At 29.6% G+C, this 22,385-nt stretch overlaps 1 protein-coding gene across 28 annotated transcripts in view; it reads right to left on the bottom strand.

The window, feature by feature from the left end:
• LOC124951222 (potassium channel subfamily T member 2) overlaps positions 1–22,385 on the bottom strand; it is a 105,567-nt gene that overhangs the window by 74,596 nt on the left and 8,586 nt on the right. For 9 of the 28 annotated variants that reach the window (XM_047499244.1, XM_047499247.1, XM_047499248.1 and 6 more), the window contains exon 1: positions 3,632–3,934. The exons of 4 other annotated variants lie outside the window; for them this stretch is intronic. Coding sequence is in view for 13 of the 24 variants with exons in the window: in XM_047499230.1 (XP_047355186.1) it covers positions 15,221–15,729 (509 nt within the window). In the remaining 11 variants the exon portion in view is untranslated. Of the gene's footprint in view, positions 1–3,631; positions 3,935–15,220; positions 16,596–18,450; positions 18,736–22,385 lie in introns of those variants that run through there. 15 more of the 28 variants (XM_047499237.1, XM_047499233.1, XM_047499235.1 and 12 more) reach the window with 7 other exon arrangements.

Below are 22,385 nucleotides of genomic sequence, written 5' to 3'. Positions count from 1 at the left end.
CGCGATCGTTTATGTTTTCCATATTTAAATTGCAGATCTGACGTATGTCAACATATCTACCATTAACCCTTTGAGTGTCAGGAGTCTTTGAAAAAATCTTGTCAAAAAGTGATAAGCGTTTGTTTAAATGTAAATCAATCGACCCGACCTCGCCGTCAATTACACGCTTTTCTAATCTTACGCGACGTAAGATGCTCTGGCATTTTTCGACATGAAATGTAAACAACTTAATCACGCTGCATGGTACTCACTCAAACGATTAATATACGTTCATTTATAATATATATTTATATTATATTATAAATAAATGGAATATCAATATTACTTGGTATATTACTTGTTAATTACGTTCGCGCCTTTTCATCCCTCTGTCGTATAGAGTTATGTATATGTATATCCACTCGAGCGCTTAATGATTACGATATCCAATGCAAACAAGTCTCCTCCATTTTCCGATTTCACAGGCATATCTATTATGTATATCCTACATCGTTATGGAAAATATATTCCCTTCTTTCTTCACCGTTAGACGGAATCAATTTAAGGATGCTACCTTTGAAATCTAAAGTCTGTTTATCAGATAATTAAATATATATATACTCGATCGAAACCATTCAATTGATCAAGTCGATCGTTCAATTATTTCAAAAAAAAAAAAAAAAAAAAAAAAAAATTATATTTTTCTCCCTTCGTTATTGGGTGGATTTTTTTTTTTTGAGACCTCGCACGTAAATGTTTTTCAATGAGAAAAATGAGCTCGATATTAATTTCTTAATTTGCAGCTTGATCACGCATTTTGATTCTTGAAAAGCAAAAAAAAAGGAGAGAGAGAGAGAGAGAGAGAGAAAGAAAATGACATACATCGAATTTTCTTTCTTTCCTTTTTTAATAAAAGGAAATACGAGGGAACTGTTGTTGCGAAAGGAATTGGTAGCTCCGTTATCTAAGGTTCGTTTGACGTCAACGAGTTCTAACGTGTTTCTTTCCTGGTTCAAAGAAGATCATCAATTGCGTAGTACTCTTTATATTTATGGCATGTTCGTCGATAGAATCGAAGCGTCAATATGCCGTCAAAATAGAAAGTTCGATTAATTGCAAAAGAGTCGAGTTGTCTGTCTTTTATTAAGCATCGAGTAGGCGATACAATTTGTTATCTTCTTGTTTCCCGTTTCATTGTATCCAGAAAATCTCCGATGACAGTAGGAGGTATCACAATTTCACACCGTCATTCTCGTAGCTCTTCACTCTACCCTCTACCAACTATGCGGGATATCCTATTCTACTTGATTAAACAGATCTTTGCAAACAGAGAAGTTAAAGGAGAAAAATTATAATGATCGTGAAAGAAACAATCAAGAACAATATCTAATATATCGAAGAAATTGATAATTGATAAGAACATTCTCCCTTCTCTTGAATTTCTATTAATTTAAAAGATTATTGAACCTAAATAAAACGTAATTGAATGATTTATTTTGGAGCAATCTTAGCCCAATGCAATTTTCTATGAAAATATATTCAAAACGAGTCGACAATTTCTTTCATCGAAATTTTTCGTTATTCTGCTTGATCGTGCTCAATCTTTCGTTCTACATTTTTTCACGGTTGAAATTTTTTATCAAAATGAATCGTTCGTTTAATTCCTCGTTTCACTACTATTGCGATTTTAAATCGATTCAACAAGATTTTTCGAAATTTCTTACGAATGTAACATAAAATTTGAAAAAGAAGAAACATTCGCTCGATAATGAATCGTTTATAAATTATTCCTCTTTTAATTTGTATTAAAATGATATCTTTTAGATCTTCCTTTCCTTTGCGATAATTCATCATTGAAATATTTCGTTCCACCTGTTGAATTCATTGTAGAATATCTAATGGCATAATGAATTACGTACGACAGACAATAAGTTAATCGTTATGTCTACTTTGCTCGTGATATTATAACTTCTGGTTATGAAATCGAGATATCAGTTCGTATTTGAAAAGAAAAAAAAAAAAAAAAAAAAAAAAAAAACAAGGAAGAAGAAGAAATGGCAAAGAGAACTCGATACGTCTATTGGACAATCGATTGTAAAATTTTTCATTCGCACTCGCGAAGAAGTGTGAAAAATTCATCAAACGGATTTAATTGAATTTCTTTCATCGGTCGAAATGGAATTGTCTCCTTTTTATCAATGTCCTTGCGTGCGTCCCTCTAAAGAATTTTATCTATTAAAACGCTTCGGATTAGCATGCCTTGACGTAACAATAAAGTATTATTTGCTTATTAAACGGGAAATATTAAAATGAAGACAAGATGAATATGCAAGAGATAAAGAAAAATTTTCATCGATTATATACCTCGGAAAAAATAAATCCAGAAAGTGGAAGCACTATGATAATCTTCTCGGTGCATTTACATAGATCTTTCTAGTCTCGAGAAACTTTATTTTATATACGCATAGTTCCTTATTATTAAATTATCATACCTTAACAGTTATGGAAACTCGCTGCTGGATTATATCTTTATAAAGTAAATATATAAAACGAACACATTTACTTCTTTGAGTTTGTGCTGATAAATATTTCCTTTTAAATAGTATGAAAAGAAAAATTGTCAAATTAATTTTATAAAAAGAAAATAAATAAAAAATCATCGATGAATGAAATTTACTGCATAAATAACTATTATTATATTATATGTGTAGATGAAAACTTTATCAATTGTCGATTCAATTTAAATTTCATTTAATAAAACAAAGAGTAATATAAAATATTAATATGTTTTCGTATCATGAATGATCGTATTGCTATTTTATCCAGAAGCACAATTAAATATCGATTATGAAAAAACAAAAAAAAAAAAGAGAAATATAAAAAAGAACAGAAATATGCTTGTCGACAAAGACAAGTCCATATAGACAAGAAGGATCGACCCGCGATCGTTATGACAGTCATCAAATTCTACCATATCCAAAATGTGAAAGAAATCCAATCGTATTTCCCTTCAAATAATTGCACGCGATGAACTGACGTAGGAGTGACCGATCGATCTATTATAACACTTGGAACGATTTCCTGCAAACAAATAAATATATATGCATATATATATATATATATATATATATATATATATATATATATATACATATACACAGAAATATAGATATCTTGTCAATAAATGCTACTAACATGACATTAAAGTGTAGTTAAATTATCTCTGGTCGATTAGTTGGTCATCGATGGTCAAAATAAATTTGCTATCTGTTGATTCGCTTCGATGTCACGAAACTAATCATTCAGAATGCCAATATAATTGATTTCCATTCATGAATTTGTTTATAATATTGTTTTTTAATTGAATCTATATATCGAAGCTAAGTTCCATTAAAGCTTTACTACCATAAGCTCATTCATCGAGAACGCTTTGATTCCCGAATATACACATAAATATATACACATATAGAAGATTATCGCTAATTGAACTACTAATTAAGAATACAAAATTAGAACTCTCCGATCTCTTTACACAAAATACAATAGCTCTCGTATTACTCGGATCATTCACTCCGATTTGCTAATTAGGTTAAAGATGAGCAAACAAAAATATAATCGCGCGTTTTTTAAAGACCCCTTTTATCAACGTTACCCTCTGTCGAACGAAACTGTGTCCTTTTCTTTCCAGTTTTTCCTTCAAGGTCGACACCATTCTTTACTATTAGACAAAGAACTTAGTCAATGTCCCTAGTATGATCCAAAGAGAGATGAAAGGGATGCAAGGCATCCAAGATGGCGCCACTTTCGCGCTTTTCAACATATATTATGAAGATAAAAGCTCTTCCTAAAGAAATCCTTTTAACGATTCCTTTTCAATATCTTAACTAACTTTCTAAATCCCTATGAAACGTAATCCCCAATCTTAATTAATCTTGCAAGTTCATTACTTATCATACTTAATAGTACACAAAATGAGAATTATTTCTTTTGAATCGTTTAAATCCAATTCCTTTGAAATATATATATATATATATTAAATTTGATAATAAAAAATAGACAAACGATTAGATAAGATAAATATATGTATATATAGGTAAATATTAAAGGAATAAAATAAAAAATATGAAGCAAAGATTATAAATATCTTTTCCATTCGATAAGAAGGAGAGATATTATTTTTTTTTTTTTCTGATCAAATTACGAAAAGAACAAGGAAACTCTCCGGAAACGATTGGAATAAACGATTGAAAATAAAACGAGAGTGACGATCTTTAATAAGTTGAATGATGTCTGTCTCTTTGTGCCGGTCGAAAAAAACGTATCGTGCGTGCACGAGGTCGTAGATAGCGTCGAGATACGCGAAACACGATGAGACTGCCGCATCTCAACCGTACGGCGGCTCGTAGGCGACTGCCATCCCGAATGCTCCGACGCCTCCAACGCCTCGCGCACTGCCAACAAACGAACAAGCGGACAAGCGAAGGGAGAGTGAAACGAGTAAGTTCCATTTCACCCCCTACCTCTCCTCTTCAACAAGCGCAGACGCCCCAAAACAATCGTCATTTCCGATTTCTCTACCTCTTATTCTTCCACCCTCCTCGTCATTATCGTCCTCTCTCTGTCTCTCTCCTTCCTTTTCTCCCCCACCCCCTCTTTCTCTCTCTCTCTCTCTCTCTCTCTTGCTTATTCCATTCTTCGATACGAACCACAATCGATATCTCTTCAACGATCCCTCGAATTTCTTAAAAATTTTTTTCCATCTTTTACCTTAGCAACTTTTTAACAAGATCGTCCTTTACTCGTCAAACTTTCTTCTTTGTTCTTCTTTCTTTTCACCTTTCTCGATTCACAGCAATATTACGATGGGTTTTGTTTGTATAAAACTATCGTTTTCAGTTTTCTCAAACTCGTGACCCGAAAGTACTATTGAGAAAAACGAATGCTGACCTTGTCTCATCATCTTCTTGAAAGTGAACTTAATTCAAGTGAATCGAATAGAAATGTGCAGTGTCAATTCTCTTTTCCACTTATTGTTCTTACTTGTTCTTTTCTTTCTATAAATTACATTTTTTTTTTGTTTTTCTTTTTTTTCTTTTATGTGACTATAGATATTATCTACATTGCAGAATGTAGATTCAACGATCTATTGTAGAATGTCTATCAAATTTGAACATATAAAAGAAAAAAAATTTATATCTGTAACGATACAAGAATCATATTCCCATTCGTTGATACATCGATAAAAGTTCAGAAGTAGAATCATCCATTATGCGATCAATTTCCCATGTCTCTTATTCCTAATTCTTTTTCAGAAATCAAACTCACATCATTTCAACTTCCTTTCCCAATAACTTTTTGTTATATGATAGATGAAATTATTAGATCCTACGAAGATCTAATAGATGATACTGAAGTAAAATTTATCGACGTAACATAAGTCGAATTGTGCTATTTATCAAAAGCGAAGAAATAAAACTTTTGCAGAAAGATACATAGTCATTTCCAGTCGCGTTTCGAAAGAGACGTTAGTTACAGAAATAACCTGAGACTGCAATTTCTTCGGTTGTTCTTTATTTACTCAACGAATACCTTACGTTAAAGTTGCCATCGTTATTTCAAATTTGAATTTGCCTCGATTTATTTTATCATCTTTTTTACTGGCAAAAATTTGAGTCACATTTAAAAAAAAATCGACGATGGTAACTATATTTTAAATATAGTAACAATATTTCTTCTTTACTATTTAATCCTCTTAAAATCAAACATATTTTTCTTGAGAATTTTTTATTCTAACATTAAATATAACCAAGATGTTCTTTTGCATTGTCCTAAGTGGTTAGTCCGATATTAAAAAAAAAAAAAAGAAAAAAAAAAAAAAAAAAAAAAAAATGAAAAAAATCCTTGAATAAAAAATAATATTTTTCTTCGTTGAGTCACGTCACGTGTCCTTTGATATTAGTATTAAATTTATAAATTAGTAGCACAACCCGAAGTAACATAGGTAGATGAGGCAAGTCAGCTATCATAAATATATGTTTAAAATTCGTAAGTATGCTCAAGAAGCTCGACCTACTTCTTCTTTTGTTACCTTTATTCCTTCCATTATGGAGAGAATAGTTGAAAGATATAAGTACACATACGAAAGACTTCTTTATAGCTCTTAAATTTCCACTTCATTGGATTATTTGGTCAAACATTCCGTGAACGGCTAACCTTTGACGTAGAAAACAGATCGTTCGAGTTCGATGAAGATGAACATTCCATACAAATCGATTGCTACTCACTTTCGTCATTTTCTTTTTTCGTGTCACCGAATTCATGACACGATTCGTTTTCTTAACTGATTTGTAATCACATCGAAGCTACGTCAAATTTTCACAAACCTTTTTCTATTGTGATCGGAATTTCGTTAACAACTGAAAACTTCGTTTCGAAACATTTCACGTACTTTTTCCCCTTTTCTAAAGGTTCCGAATCATTTTCCCAACTTCTTTTATTGTTATTCCCTAAAGGTTCGATTGGATTGCGAAGTAAGGTCATATCGTGAAGGAGAGAATAAATAGTATCGTCAAAAAGATGACGATTTAAAAATGATCGATTTAACATGAAAATACTCTTTAGTACATGAAAATAAAAAAATCAAATCATTCTATTTATATTGTTTCGTTAAATTATATTATCGACAAAAAATCATACGAGATAAAATAATCATTAAATATATTAATATGTTAATATTTTATAAAGGAGATATTGCAAAGAAAATTGATATTAAAGAAATACGATAATTGTAATTTCTTTACAAATCTTGTTTTTCCGAAACATAGAAATCATTTAATTGCATCTCGGCTTGTAAATTTTTTTCTTAAGGATAGATGTGACCTCGTTCATTGAACCATTTCTTTTATCAATATCAAACGATCGTTTTGATTAGTTAAGATAAAAGGCAAACTTCGTTAAGAGAGTAAATTGACGAGAAAAAGAGCAAGAGATAGCCGAACTACATTAAAGTGCAAAAGTTTGTTTCCGTTTCTATAAAGAAAAAACTAAATCTAAATCAACACTAAAGTTTAGTCAGAAGATGAAAAACTATTAAATCAAATGTATTTAAATTTAAGTCTTTATAAAAGAGTACGTATTTTTGCTACCTCTCCGAACTTCATGTATCCATTACATTTGATAAATCATGCTTTTCTACATATGATCACGTCTAATTCGATCGATTGATCAATCCGATCGAAAATATTCACAAGTTGTCTATGCGGATTTGAGTTACGTTAAGAGAAAAAAAATATCGTGATTGACAATCTTGTTAATGATAAGCAAAAACCACTATACTATCATTCTGAAATAAAACGTTCTTATCGGAAATGTTTAATAATATAGTAGATTATTCAAGTGTGACATTCTTTTTTTAATTAATGAATATTTATCGTAACACATAACACGATATTATACTACATTTAAAATATTAAATTTTTTTTCTAATTAGATTGAAAATCTGTCTATATTTGTTATTCATTAATTCTCTTTCTCTTTTTCTTTCTTTTTCTTTTTCACATTATCAATTATAAATTTATTTCAAATAAGTTAACTATCTCCTAATCAGAGAAGCATTTTTAATTGAAAAGCATTTAATTTGATTTAATGTAATGAATGTAAAGAATATAAAGAATAAAAAAAAAAAAAAAATAGATTTTAATATTCGATAAGTTTGAAATAACGGTATGAAAAGTACTGTTTCTGTTATAAATGACATGACATAGCAGATTTCTACTTGACATATCGAATTGCGCCAGATCGTATCGATAATCTTTACACATTATAGGTTACGCTTATAAATGTCCATTTTAAAATATTGACAAATCGAAGTTCGATTGTTCATTTAACATAAAAAAAAAAAAAAATTTCATTGATAAAATGGCAAAAATACGCATATAAAGAATAACAAGAAGATAATTGGTCTATAAGAGTATTTTGTAAAAGGATTTGATAAAAAGATAAATATGTAAAAAGATTTATTAATGATTTTTATCAGCTCAAAAAAAAAAAAAAAATAGAATGTGATCGGATCAAATAATTAGTCAGAAAATTGAATATCATTTTTATAATGCGATTAATTTAGTAATTATAAATTTTACAAAAAAAAAAGTACTTCTTTCACACGGGAAATGTAGACTTTTTGAAAAAAGTCTAAAATAAATTGGAATTAATTTTTATTGATTATAAATGTTTCCAAAATATCAAATTTTCCAATAAGATTATATTCGTTTATTATGCTAATCATTGAAGGACATTGAACCTCGTATATTGAGTGCAATGCGAGTAATGCATATTACTACGAAGGAATATCATCGTCATTACTAAAATTAAATTATAAGTTTAATTGGACTCATATATTGTCCAAAGCAACGCTATTTTTAATTTAAAAATTCTTATCTTATATAAAACAAATTATTTTTAAATTAAAAAAAGAAATCAATAAAAGAATTAGATACCTCACATTTTATACTACTTTTCATGTTTAAAAATGAACTTTTTCAAAATTAGGAAATACAGTAAGTAGACAATGGTACAATCAAATTAGTTATCTAACAAATGTTGCGAGATCGAGTTATTTAAGATTTTGTAGAAAACTATTGAAAAGCTGTCTGTTTCGTCACAAAATCTTTTTGAGAATTAAGTGATGCTCGAGAATAAAAACGTGTTGCGGAAAAAAAAAACTATACTTTAGAATCTCTTTTAAGTATTTTATTCGTTACTTTAAAACGTCGAATAAATTCATTTACGTGTTATATCTGAATTAATTAGTAATTTTATCCACTCAATAATCTTCGCGAATATGGAAAGGATTTTAAGGATTTTCTTTTTCATTTCCTTTCTCATTATCGTCGGATATATATTCCTGCTTCTTATCACTTATGAACTACATTAAAGATCTTAATTCAACATTTGTTTCATCATATCCGATGAACCATTGTATATACTATTGTATGAATGGAAGACCTTATAATATAAATAAATCCAGCTACTTGATATTACTTTTCAGATGTTAATGTATATATACAATGAGTTATTTATTCATGTAAAATGTATAAAATGATAAAATTTTAAATAACATTTATATATAATACAGAAATGCATAGAATGCACATTTTATATTGCTTATATAATAGTAATATGTTAGCTGTAAGAAAATTAAAATCGTTTTCCATGATATGCAAGGAATTTCGATAAAAAATGTAAATCAACGAGCTCGATAATTAAACGAGAGCTTTTGCACAGAATATAATATAATTTCTTTAATATCTTTTGTAAAAGGCGCTTGATCGTTCTTCTGATAAATACATTTTTATGATCATTAAAAAATATTTTCGCAATAATCTCTGTTACAGTTGAGCAAATTGATTCAAAAAACTAACGAGTTTTTTATATATTCTATAATTAAATAATTCGCATTATAATTTACGTGTATGCTAGTTTTTCATATCTATAATGTTACATGCTTGATAATAGGAATACGTTTGTCAAGGATTTGAAAAAAGAAGAGAATATGAAAAGCTTGAAGAAATAAAAATCTCAATTTATTTTAGACTTTTTTTCAAAAAGTATGCATTTTTCACGTGAAAGGAATACTTTTTCTGTAAAATTTATAATTACTAAATTAATCGCGTTATAAAAATGATATTCAATTTTCTGACGAATTATTTGATCCGATAATATTCTATTTTATATTTATAAAAATCTGAAGAAGAAATAAAAAGCTGAGTAATGAGAATGGTGACTCTTGGATCTGTTTAAAATGTAACAATAATTATGATATAATAATAATAAAAATAAAATAAAAATAATATAATATTATACTAATAATAATTGTCATCAAATTATATGAATAATGATTATAATTATAATGATAATGATCAGTCCCTAATTTTATGTTATGAAATCTCTATAAGTATCTTTATAAGTATGAAACTTTTGTGATTGAACATCTATGAGAAATTTTACGAAAGCACTTGAAGCTTCACCAGTACGGTCGGTAAAACAGAATGTAAGAAAGAAAAGCTCTTATCGCCAAATGGGTTTCACCTTGAATGAAAGAAAAAAGCTATGTGACGTGAAAGCTCACCCTCTACCTTACCAACAGAGATAATGTCTTTGCGATGGCAGGATTATTGTGAACATTCGAAGAGGAACATGTGGAAAAGAAGATTTCGTCTGTTGATAAATATCCTGAGTACCATAATATTATATAATATTATTTCGAAAATAAATTTTAATACTTCTCTAGAAGATTATTAAATAGTTTTAAATTAACTAATACTATTTAAGGAAAAAAAAAACTCAAATTTCAAGGCAAAAATTCTTTACACTAATCTTCTTTTATCTTTCAGCAATATACAGAGTGTCCAAAAAGATCGTGGCCAAACTTATATTACGTGTTAATGAGACCAACAAAATATATATGTACTCTAATAAAGCATTTTCGAATTTTTCATATAAATTTTTTTACCTACTCAACACGTAATACAATGTTTTACTTCGATTCTTTTTGGACATCTTGTATATATATATTTATATATATAAAATATTACTTTCGATCATAATTACAGAATAAAATCACGGCTAAGAACTCGCAATAACAATGCCTTTCTTTTGCACTAATGAAATAACCCTCCGATAATTAGTATCTACTCGTTAGTCCATTATCATACGAATCAATAATCTTTCCTCCGGCGTTATAGATAGTTTTTTTAATCAGGTCGAAGCGCAATACGCCTATTTATGAAAAAAGAATACTCGTGTTTGATCCGTTGCTTCATAAAGTAGTCATTCAGCGGAAAAACTTGCTGGTTATATATAAAACAAAAAAAAAATAGAGTTTTATCAATATGCGTTGTTAAATGATCGATAAAAGTTACTTTAAGGAGAGAAAGAGAAAGACAGGAAGTGAATGACAAAAACTGAATATTTGATTGATGCCAAAATTGCCCATTCGATTAATAAAATTAATATCATATTATGTTACTCGAATTCGTTTTCTATGGCGATTAAAAAGCTTCTACACATATCACTTTATCCCTCACTATATTCACGATCAAATTATAGATTTCAATGACATTTCTATCAATCCGATGACTTAATAGACATACAGGTTTATTTTCTTATTTAACGTGAAGAGATGTTCAATTTTTCGAAGTCGCCTGATTTTTATCGAACGAAATTCAATATTTAACTACATCCATACATATATTATATTCGCATACTTTATCCGATTTTCAAGTTTCATTTTTCTCCATATATAAGTATTAATTAGATCGTTTAATTTTCTTTTTTTTTTATCAGTCTCCTTCAGTATCTTAATTGATCGATGACAGCTGTAGTTTATTTTTCAATTAGGCAACAAATATATTTCGAATCAAATAAAATGCTAACCCTTTAAATATTGAGTACAAATTTTATTGATCTCTAGTGGCATACGCATTGGCGTCGAAACGTTATCACGAAATATCATGAAATTCTTTTACAAATTAAGAAACATAATTTCATTGAAGATTTTTAAATTATACGTACGTCGCAATTTTCAATTATCGAACAACTCTCGCATAATTCTCTGTATCAAAACTTTGTAACGTTAAATTTTAACGAGTACGCAAGATATTCATCGTGTCATCGTGAAATAAATTGAATCGAAGTATCGTTGTAATATATACATACTAACTTATATACATAAATGGCCTTAATGGAATTTCTTCTTTTTGATGTTTCGCCAAAAGGCATGTTACTTTCTATCGATAGCTGATAACTTATGCGCTTTTGACAAGATAATTTCCTGGAACCTTATATTTTTTCTTCTTTCTTTTTTTTTTTTTTTTTATAGATCGTAAAATGTTATCTAGATAACTAGATCAGTAGGTCACATTATATCAAACAAACAGAAAAATTCTTTCTTCACGCTTCTATTTAGAAAACTCGAATATAATTCGTACGAATGATGAACAATATCTTACTACGAATACACGTTCGACGATATTTTATTAACACAAACGGCTTTCTTCCCTTTCATGGAAGATACTAGGATGTTATAAAAATAAACGTATTATAAATCTAGAAAACCTTGAGTTTGCTCGTCTGCTCGATTGCATTTTAGAATCTTTCTTGACGTTTCATTTTTTACAAGTTTACTACCAACAGATTTCAAATACTTGTAAATAATAAAATTTTAATAAAACTATTAAGAACTATCGGCTGGTTTATTATAAACAATTTCTCCTCTTGTATATTTGAATATCGATAAAAATTTACTTACGTAATAGGTACTTATGAAAATCCGCATATTACTATACGTCACTTACCTGAAACAAATAAATCATATATCAAGTGTAAGGATGAATATAAATCAGGCTTTTTATAAAGTTATTATAAAAGATTTATCTTTTGTCAATAATTGCAACCCTCTTTCTGTGGCGATTAAACATTCGATTCCAAAATTAATTACGATACGAATGTTAAATACAATAAATAATTCCATTGAAGTGGAATTAACTTTTTGTAAATTACAATTGTATTCATAACAAGAATATATTTCAAAATAAATATGAAATTCTATAAGTATGGTGTTATAGAAATAAATAAAAGTATAAGAATTGTAAACGTCACGCATTTCATTAGTTTTTATTTTCTGTTTTAATATATATATATATATATATATATATATATATATATATTTTTTTTTTTAATGAAATTATAATTGATATAATTTTAGGAAAAATTTTTTAATTTTGAATTTTAATTAATGACGTATTGTCAATTCATATTATAATATCATATTGGAAACAAAAATTGTTCATTCATTTGATGGAAGAATTCTCACGATAAAAGAATGAAATGAAACAAAAGTTAGATTTTGATACTTCGAAAGACCCTTTTCCAATATATCAAAGTAGGTCAACCGATAACATAAAACTATATCCCCTCAATGTAAGTTCTAGGCGTATCACAAAAAAATTGGTATCATCTTGTTCTTGCAGACACATTGTGTTAAACTGAAGATTTATGTATACACGGATACGTATGTTTCTTCATAAAAACATAGTCTGATACATCTATGCATCATAATGACCTTAAATAGATCCTTGTTTCAGAGTTAATTTACTATTCTCTTTTCATGAACCTAGATATGATAAAATTCAGTTTATACTGTAAAATAGTATATTTATTACATATATATTTTCTACGTATAACGTGACTTACTTTTCAAGGTAAAGATGAATGTCAAGGTTACCTTGCTTTTAAAACTCTTCAAGTTAGACCATCGAAATGATACCTACGATCCTTAAATAGTGGTATATAAAAGCTTCTATCATCAAAAGAAGAAATAGATATAATACGGTCGTAAGCTGTTAAAAAATAATACGAAATGAAATGCATCCTGTATCCCGGAAAACATTAACTCTTATGCAGGATCGAAAAATATTTGAGAAATTATTTACGTATGAATATTTTGTAATCGAATATAAATAATTTATTCTGTCATTCTACATTCGATTGATTTTCTTTTAATGTTACGTGTTACAAGATGTAGATTTATATCTTTCTTATAAAAGATATCAATGTAGATATATTTATCAATGTCGACAATTTCGATCGATTTTCTCATTAAAGTTATGAAAATGAAATATTTTTAATTTTCTCTTACTTATACGTATGTATATGAGTACGTGTATATAGGATATTTCATTTAACTCACAATGTTGGATTATCTCGTGAAAGTCTAAATCTATCAAAAAATATAAAAGAAAATATCATATAATGTAAATTATTTTTTTGCAAGTCAAATGATGGGGAAAATTTCAAAGTCCAATTAATTTCTTTAGATCCAAACCATATATTATAGTACAATGGTATATGTTAATCTAATTATTAAACAAATTTAATTATAATATCTTATCGTGACTTTAATTATAATATCTTATCGTAAACTTCGCGTGATCTTACATAGAAACACATTTACGAAAATTAGGCAATTTATACAAAATGAAGTAATTATCCGATCATCTTCCATTGATGTAATCATATTTACAGAATGACGTGCTTAATTTTCACAAATTCAGATCTCACGAGATATGCCAATATTACGAGTTAAAGGGAATATCTTCTATATTCCCTTAAGAACAAAGCTTATGATAGTTCAGAGTACAAGTATAGTTATAATTTAATAGTATGTAAAAAATTAGTTATGTTTAATCTTCCTTGTTAAACGTTTTTAAAAGTTTTCTCTATTTCCTGAAAAATTATTACGTGATCGTATTTAAAATTGTAAATGCGATTATATACGAAAATTAAATACGTAAAAACAATTGTATCAGAATATTAATTATTTCATAGAAAAGATAAGCTCTACGATATTTATAATTAGTTAAATTTATAATTATTATCGATTGTTCTTTGATCCATTACTTTCGAATAAATATATTGGTATGTTATATGTTTGATAAAAGAGGTACAAAAAAAATTTTTTTTCTCTTTTTATACAAATAGAATATAAATAAAAATGAACGTATCGGATCAATAATAAAAAAAACTAGTGAGTATCGATAATAAAACAAACGAATGTATATTCAATTCATTGCAATCGGTGTAGGCATTTGAAGATATGATGAATGAACAACATGAAACCTCACAGTAATACTCAGGATATCCTCCTTTTTATTTCTTTTATTTATTGTTTCGCAAATCTACATGCGATAACAATAACATTTCACATAACAAACCGATGTGCAACATATAAGTTTCGATATATGAGATAGCTGAATGCAAATAGATTTTTTTTATTTCCAGATACCGAATATGTGAATGTATATTTTGAAAGCATAACGCAATAAATTTGGCGATAGCTAACGCCAAAGAAAAAAAATATCTTAACGACGATAAGAAGTAGTTAAAATTCAAGATAAAAAAACAATTTTAATTATCATAAAATATGGATTATTATCGAAAGACAAATTCCTTTTTTTTTTTTTTTACTATTTATAATATTGTGATTGAATCTTTCAATGTTTAATGAGACACAAAATTGAAATAAATCATTAAGTTAGAAAAAAAAAGAACTTGTTAGAAATGCATTGTTTTAACGTATATATAAAAGCAAACATTTTAAATAGAGTTATATATGTACGGATAAATATTTTGATACACATATTTGAAATTAGTCAATAATTAAGCATCGAATCGATTTAATTACCTTTCGTCCAATCTGAAAGATGACCTTGATAGATCGCTCCATGCGCTCATGCTTCGACTTCGTCTTCTGCATGATGTCTGTGGAGCAAGTAGTTTTGAACTACTTCGTCTTCTAGTAGTAGCCAGATTTTCAGCTTGAAAGTAAACCCTCGGCGAGTGGGACTTTTGTTGAGCATTTGGTGGGGTCGAGGTTGGCGTAACCGCCGTTGAAGTATGTAATTCCGGCAAGGCCTCGTAATCCCATCCACGAGCACCCATTTCGAGCAAGGGCACTGTTGAGGATGCGTTTGCACCCGGAAGAGGATCCCGAGGCTTTCTACGCTTTTTTAAAAGCCCAAGAATTTGTCCGATCGTTGATTCGTTCGATCGATTCTCCTCCTCCTGTTTTTTCTTTTGTTTCCTTTCTGACAGTCTCACTTTGCTCTCCTCGTTCGATAACCCCGTGACAGATATCTCGATCTTAGGCGCTCCTCTCTTCTGCTTGTCCACTTTGCTCTTTGATCCGGGCATCGATTACATCGATCGCACGTAGCGCTTCCTTTCATGATGAATCTCCGTCCAACCGGAATTTAAGCTTTTCGACGTGCACCTATACTTTTAAATTTTTCTCTTCCCTCGTATATGTATTATCTTTAAGTGTTCACGATGTCCACTTATTCTCTCTTCTATCTTTTTATTTCTTTCGTTTTTTTTTTCCTTATTTCACTTTCTTCTCTTTTTATCCCTTTTAGATAATAATCGTCTGAAAAATGTTGCGAGAGAGAGAAAAAGAGAAATGTATTATTCGAGCTCGTAGCTCACTTCTGTTTATTATGGAATATACTATTCAATTTGCATGAAAAGTAGATATCTTTCTACGATTCTTACAGGAATTTTCAATTTGTGAAAATAACTTTCATCGATCTTTAGCAAGAAATAACAACGGTGAAAAGTGTTAACGATCTCATTTATATTTATTACTGTTTCTTGTCTCGTTACTCGTAGAGCATTATTAATATTCCGTTTTCTTTTTTTCTTCTTTAAATATTTATTTTAACATTCGTCAAGTAACTTCAAAATCTGAATCGTAATCTCCTACGTGTAGTAACTATCGAACGAATCTTACGGTTATAGAACGACGTAAGTCGACGTAAAATTTCATGATCGTCTTCGATCATTTTTTTTTAAAGTTCAACGAAGATATGATTTTCAACGAGAATGATCAGGCACATAACAAAGTAACACAATGATGCCCGGTTTCAACAAAGATGTTCTTCGATCTTTCGTCTCAACGATTAGATAAAATGGATTAACATCGTAATCGTATTAAATTCTTTAAAAATTAGATATTGTCGTTCCACGACTACCGTCTCGATCGTCAACGCAAATATAATATATATATATATATATATATATATATATATATATATATATATATATATATATATGTTATCTCTCTTTATAAACGATAAAGATAATACGAATTATTAACAAATCTTGCGTAATTATAAAACGATCCGATTTTCTCTTGACAGATTTTATTCAGTTGATATTCGTATTAAAGAAGTTATATCCAAAATCGAATTAACAACATTGAACGTTTAATAGATTCTTTTTTATTTCGATCGTCATAACCATCGGTCTAATCGTGAACGTCCTTTTCGACGTTATTCCCAGAAAATACTCTGTCATTATCCTCCGTCTCGGAGATACATCAAATGACTTTTATATCTTCGATCGTAATAAGAATTTCTCGTCAACGATTCGTTTTGCTCGTTTCGAAATTCGCGCTTTTTTCAACTTGCGAGAAGGAAATGATGCATGCGCGCGCCTTTCTGTTACTACGAAGATCATTTTTGTAAGATGATCATGGCCGATTAAAGATGCTTGCGATGCTTGCAATTGATCCTCTTGCGGTTTTCACCGATCCGCACTCAACGTCAACGCCAACAATACTGAGAAACGATAACTTGCTTCGTCGTATCCGCGACTGACCTGAATACGTCATAAAATGCTTGGTTGGTGTTCATTCAATGGTAAGAGTGAGAGAGAAGAACGAAGGAGAGAAAAAGAAAGAGAAAGAGAGAGAGAGAGAGAGAGAGAGAGAAAAGGAAAGAGAGAGAGAGAGAGAGAGAGGAGAACGAAGGTCACGGTCAGCCGGCAGCAGCAACTTCAATGTTCTTTCGTCCTTAACACGAAACTGTTCCTTGATTGCGTCGCAACGCGAATGTTTGCCACGCACGCTCACGCGATCCAATTCTTACGCAGATCACCACGTTGCCTACTAACATTCATTCATACTCTGCGAGACATGCTTAATGTCCCTCATGATGATTCCAGACGAACTTCAATTAATTATTTCTTAACTTTTCCTCTTTTAATTATAGTAATATTAACGACAACAACGACAACAACAACAACAACAACAAAATAATAATATTAATAACTCTTGGCGATCGATATTGATTTGAAAAAATGTACTTTATAGATTTATATACATATATAATATATATATATATATATATATATATATATATATATATATATATATATATGTATATATGTAGATAAAGATGTTCCAGTTCGCATGACTTGACTCTTTCTGTGTCACTATGACGGACCAAGATCAGCTGATATTTGCTTTCTCCGATGAAAAAAGCCTTCCTCGATTTTACGATTGCAAAGTAAACACGGAGTTATTGAATGCACCGGATTACTTTTTACTATCACCCACTTTCTCTCTCTCTCTTTCTCTCTTTTTCTCTTTCTTTCACTCTCTCACTTTCTCTCTCTCTCTCTCTCTCTCTCTCTCTCTCTTTTTCTCTCACATACGAATCGATTAGTCAACAAAAATTTTGCTGATATGATGACACATAGTCGAAAGGGAGAGCAATAAGATATGGTCGAAGGTGACTACTTCGAATTGACCAGTCATTTGGATTATATCAATGAATCTTCCTGTCGTTATCATTCTTCTTTTTATCGTTTTAACTACGTCAAGAAATTTTTCTTCTACACTAGTCACGCAACCAAGGGCGGAAGCAAGTTGAAAGCATCGGATCGAAACAACGCGATACTTTAAGAGAGAACAAGAGAAATATATATATATACATATAGAATGAGAGAGAGAGAGAGAGAGAGAGAGAGAGAAGGAGAGAGAGAGAAAGAGAGAGAGAAAGAGAGAGAGAGAGAGAGAGAGAGAGAGCTTGTGTATATATAATTTCATAGACAAGACAAAGGAAAGAGAAGTACTAGATACACTCGAATCTCACGAGTTTCCAAATGGCGGAATTCGAGGGACATCCTTCTATTAGATCAAATGTTACAGCCTATATGATTTTTTATCACGAAACGCGTTGTTTGCCATGTTCTTTCGACACTAATCGTGTTCCTTGATGGATGCTCGCATTTTCACACCACCACGAGACAGTCTGACTCACTACCCCGTACTGCGGTACATTGTAGAGGTTTTCTCTCGTGGTTGAATCTCGTCTCCCGCGCACACCACCCCTCTCACCACCTCCTATCCACCCATCCCTTCTCATCCTCTCCTCTTTCTTTCTCTCTCTTCCTCTCTCTCTTTCTCTCTCTCTCTCTCTCTCTCTCTCTCTCTCTCTTTCTCTGTCTCTCTCTCTTTTTCATCCTTTCCTTCCTTCTCTTTCTTATTCTCACTCACTCTCTTTTGATGTATCTATCTATCTTTCTCGCTCACCAAAAAACTCACACTAACGTTCGAATATCACGCACACTCGCTTACACTTATATGCACGTGGCGCCGCCGTTATCAAAGCGATTGCGCCAACAGATAGATAGAGAGATAGAAACATCCGTGTTGTGTATTATTTTTATTTACAACTTAATAATATTTATCTATGATCTTTCGAAATCTATTTCCTTATGCAAAATATCGTAGACTGAAATATTGGCTCTCTTTCTTTTTTTTTTTTTTCTTTTCTTTTCTTTTTTCTTTTCTATTCAAATGGAAAAGATAAAAATCAAAGAAAAATATTTAATTCTTTCTGATATATACATTCTCAATGTACATTCTCAAAATTAATTTTCATAATTGGTTCATATTACGATCAATTTTTATCGATATTAAAAATTATAAGAACTCTTTGATTCGTGCAGAACGAAATATTGTATGGGATCTGAGATATGAATGGATGCCTAAAATGTAGCATCGATTCTATGCAGAGCAAACGGAAACTCGTGTATTGAGCTTGCGCTCTAGAAATCTAGGAATAGAGCGCGTAAAGTTCACAGATTTGATCTAGCATGTTACCAAATATCGAAGAATTGAGATAAACTCGTTTGGCGATTAAACGCGATCGAAACTTTCTCTCTTATTTCTTTGTAACTTTATTTAACTTAAATGATTGGCTCAAAGTACGTGATTGAATGATTGGAAAAAGTGAAAGATTCGCGTGACTATTACCAAATAATTAGATTAGTATTCGAATGAATTATTTCTTTCGTACTTCTAATCTTATCTCCTAATCTAATTATTCTCTATTATTATACATGTAGAGATGAATCGAACGATGTTTAAATAATAAAGAGTTTCTTCGTATTGTAATAATTTGCTTTTAAAATTTACGATTCTCTGATTAGTTGGATACATTTGTATTCTTTTCATTGGCACATCAGAGAGCACTATAATTCGTCTCTAATGGATCGACCAAATGATTATCCTTCATTTATCAAACTCTAATAGAAGCATCGAAGCTTTATTATAGCGAATTAATACGAATAATGTTTTCATTAATATTTCGAATAAAATATAAATGGATGAACGAAATGTAAATTAATACTTACGTTAATTTTTGGAAATATATCTTATTTATATACTGGATGAAAGGGAATTAGAGGAAATTGTAACGATTAATTCTTCCATTTTTTTTATGGATAGGCCATAGTCCCGAACATTTTTTTTTCTCTTACATTTCCCAAGAGAGTATACGAATTTTTCTCTGTGAACCAAATGCCTCGATTCTCATGAATAAAAAACCGCAGATGAAGGATAACAAGGATGAAAGTCTCTTTCGGTGTGGACATTTAGAAAAAGAAAAAAAAAAAAAAAGAAAGAAAGAAAAAAAAAAAGAAAGAAAGAAAAAAAAAATCTTTAAGATGAAATCTAAACTATGATTATTTTAAATATCTCGGTCCATTCAAAAAACATGGCGGCAATTGTGATACATAGAATAAAATATGATTCTCATACAATTCTCATGTATACCTTTTCTCGTGTGATGTGTACATACATATTGTCATAGCTATGCGAAGTAATGGGGTAATGGCGTTCGAATGTTCTCTCATGTAGAGAGAGATAGACTGAACAATAGTGGCTCAACGCCGGGAAATTCCAACGGGAAAGCTCGAAAGCACAGAAAGCTTGAGCGAATACCGTACTGTCGATAAAGCAGTGCTATGAACAGTTCATTCGAAATGACCCTAAAGCTCGAGTTTGATGCTATCGCATAACTGCACAATATACACTACATATGAGGCCTTTTCATCGAAGGGCGGAATGTGTTCTTCGTTGATGATCAACCAAACTCATCCATTACGATTCATAGTTTCATAGGAAAGATATAGAACAGACAATAGGAGTGCCCTATTTACCCTACCAGGCGGCGCGCTTGTCTTTTCTGAATGAAAAAAGAAAAAAAAAAAAGAAAAAAAAGAAAACTACAACATGTAAATTCAATATTACGGGTATATATAATATCTCAAAATTTTCTTCTCTTTATGCCACTTGATCTTAACGTTTAGAAATAAAATCTGTAATTTTAAAAAGAAAAATACTTTTGATAGCTTAGAACATGAATTATGAGCTTTTTTTTTTTCTTTAAAAAAGGATATTATTATTTTTAAAGATATTTCTTATCAAACGATTTATAGAAAAGATAGTAGGTTTTGCAGTTAAATTATATATATATATATATATATATATATATATATATATTTATATAATTACGGATATAATAAAGGATCTAGAGAAGATATGATTTGGAAAATTTAACATTTAACTCGATAATACAATATTTTTCTTTGATTGTACCTCACGCGAGATGTACGATTTTTTATTTTCTTTATACTTAATAGTTTAATACGTATGTATACCTAATGACCTTTAGTTGGAACAAATATTACAAATTCGTTTACAACAGTTATAGAGGGATAGAACAGAGAATAATTCAACCGTAAAAAGGTGAACCTTCCCGTACCCAACAAATTGTTAATTTTCCGTCCTATATTTCAATGACCTACCAGGGTAGATTTTAATTAAAGGATTAAATTTATCGAATAATTGTCGACCCATTCACGATTAATCGTATCAGTTATATCGTCGACCACAATAAAAATTAAATCGAAATAACATTCAATTTTATTTTTATGCTCTTTCGAAAGATAATAAAAGGAATTACAGAAGGAAAGAAATTTAAGTTGATCGAACTTACAAACTTGGATATAATTCCAGATGAAAAGATATATATATATATTTATCTTGATTATTCTTTAAATTCATCTTCTCTTTTATATTCGAAAAATTTTTCGTTTCATCAGAAGTCTTCTATATATCAATGCTTAAACAAATATCTCGATAAATCAATACGCTTAACATTTTCACTTCGAGTATAGTTACATCCTGCAAGAGCATTTTGTATTACATTAAATTTAATCTGTAAATAAAAGAGGTTACCTAAATATTTTTAATTGGTAATAAAAAAAGAAAAAATAATACATTACATTTAATTTGTAAAAATAAAAGAGGGTACCTAAATATTTTAATTGGAAGTAAAATGGTAATATATATACAAAGTATGTCAAGAAAAAGTTTCATTTAATTTTCAGACCTGTAAGAATATTAATGAAAGGAAAATTAAAAAAGATATGAAGAGGATGTAACAAATGCGTAATAGTATCAAGTCACGCAAACAGGCTGAAAGATAACTATTTAATTAGAGTTATAAGAAAAATGTATGTCTAGTGAAAAAAAAATCATTTAGGTATGCTATTTAATGTATTTAATGCAATTTTATTAATGTGTTTCATTCATAAGTAAAAAATATCGTGTATGTTTTTACATAGATTCTTCATAATATTTCGCAATTGTTTAAATCTCATACGTTTTAAAAAAATTAGACAACATATAATCAAAGAAAAATCAATGGAATAAATTT

This window comes from Vespa velutina, chromosome 8, assembly GCF_912470025.1.
Source record: "Vespa velutina chromosome 8, iVesVel2.1, whole genome shotgun sequence".
Lineage (NCBI taxonomy): Eukaryota > Metazoa > Arthropoda > Insecta > Hymenoptera > Vespidae > Vespa > Vespa velutina.
The sequence above is the reverse complement of the archived record's forward strand: the minus strand, read 5'-3'. Positions and strand labels throughout refer to the sequence as shown.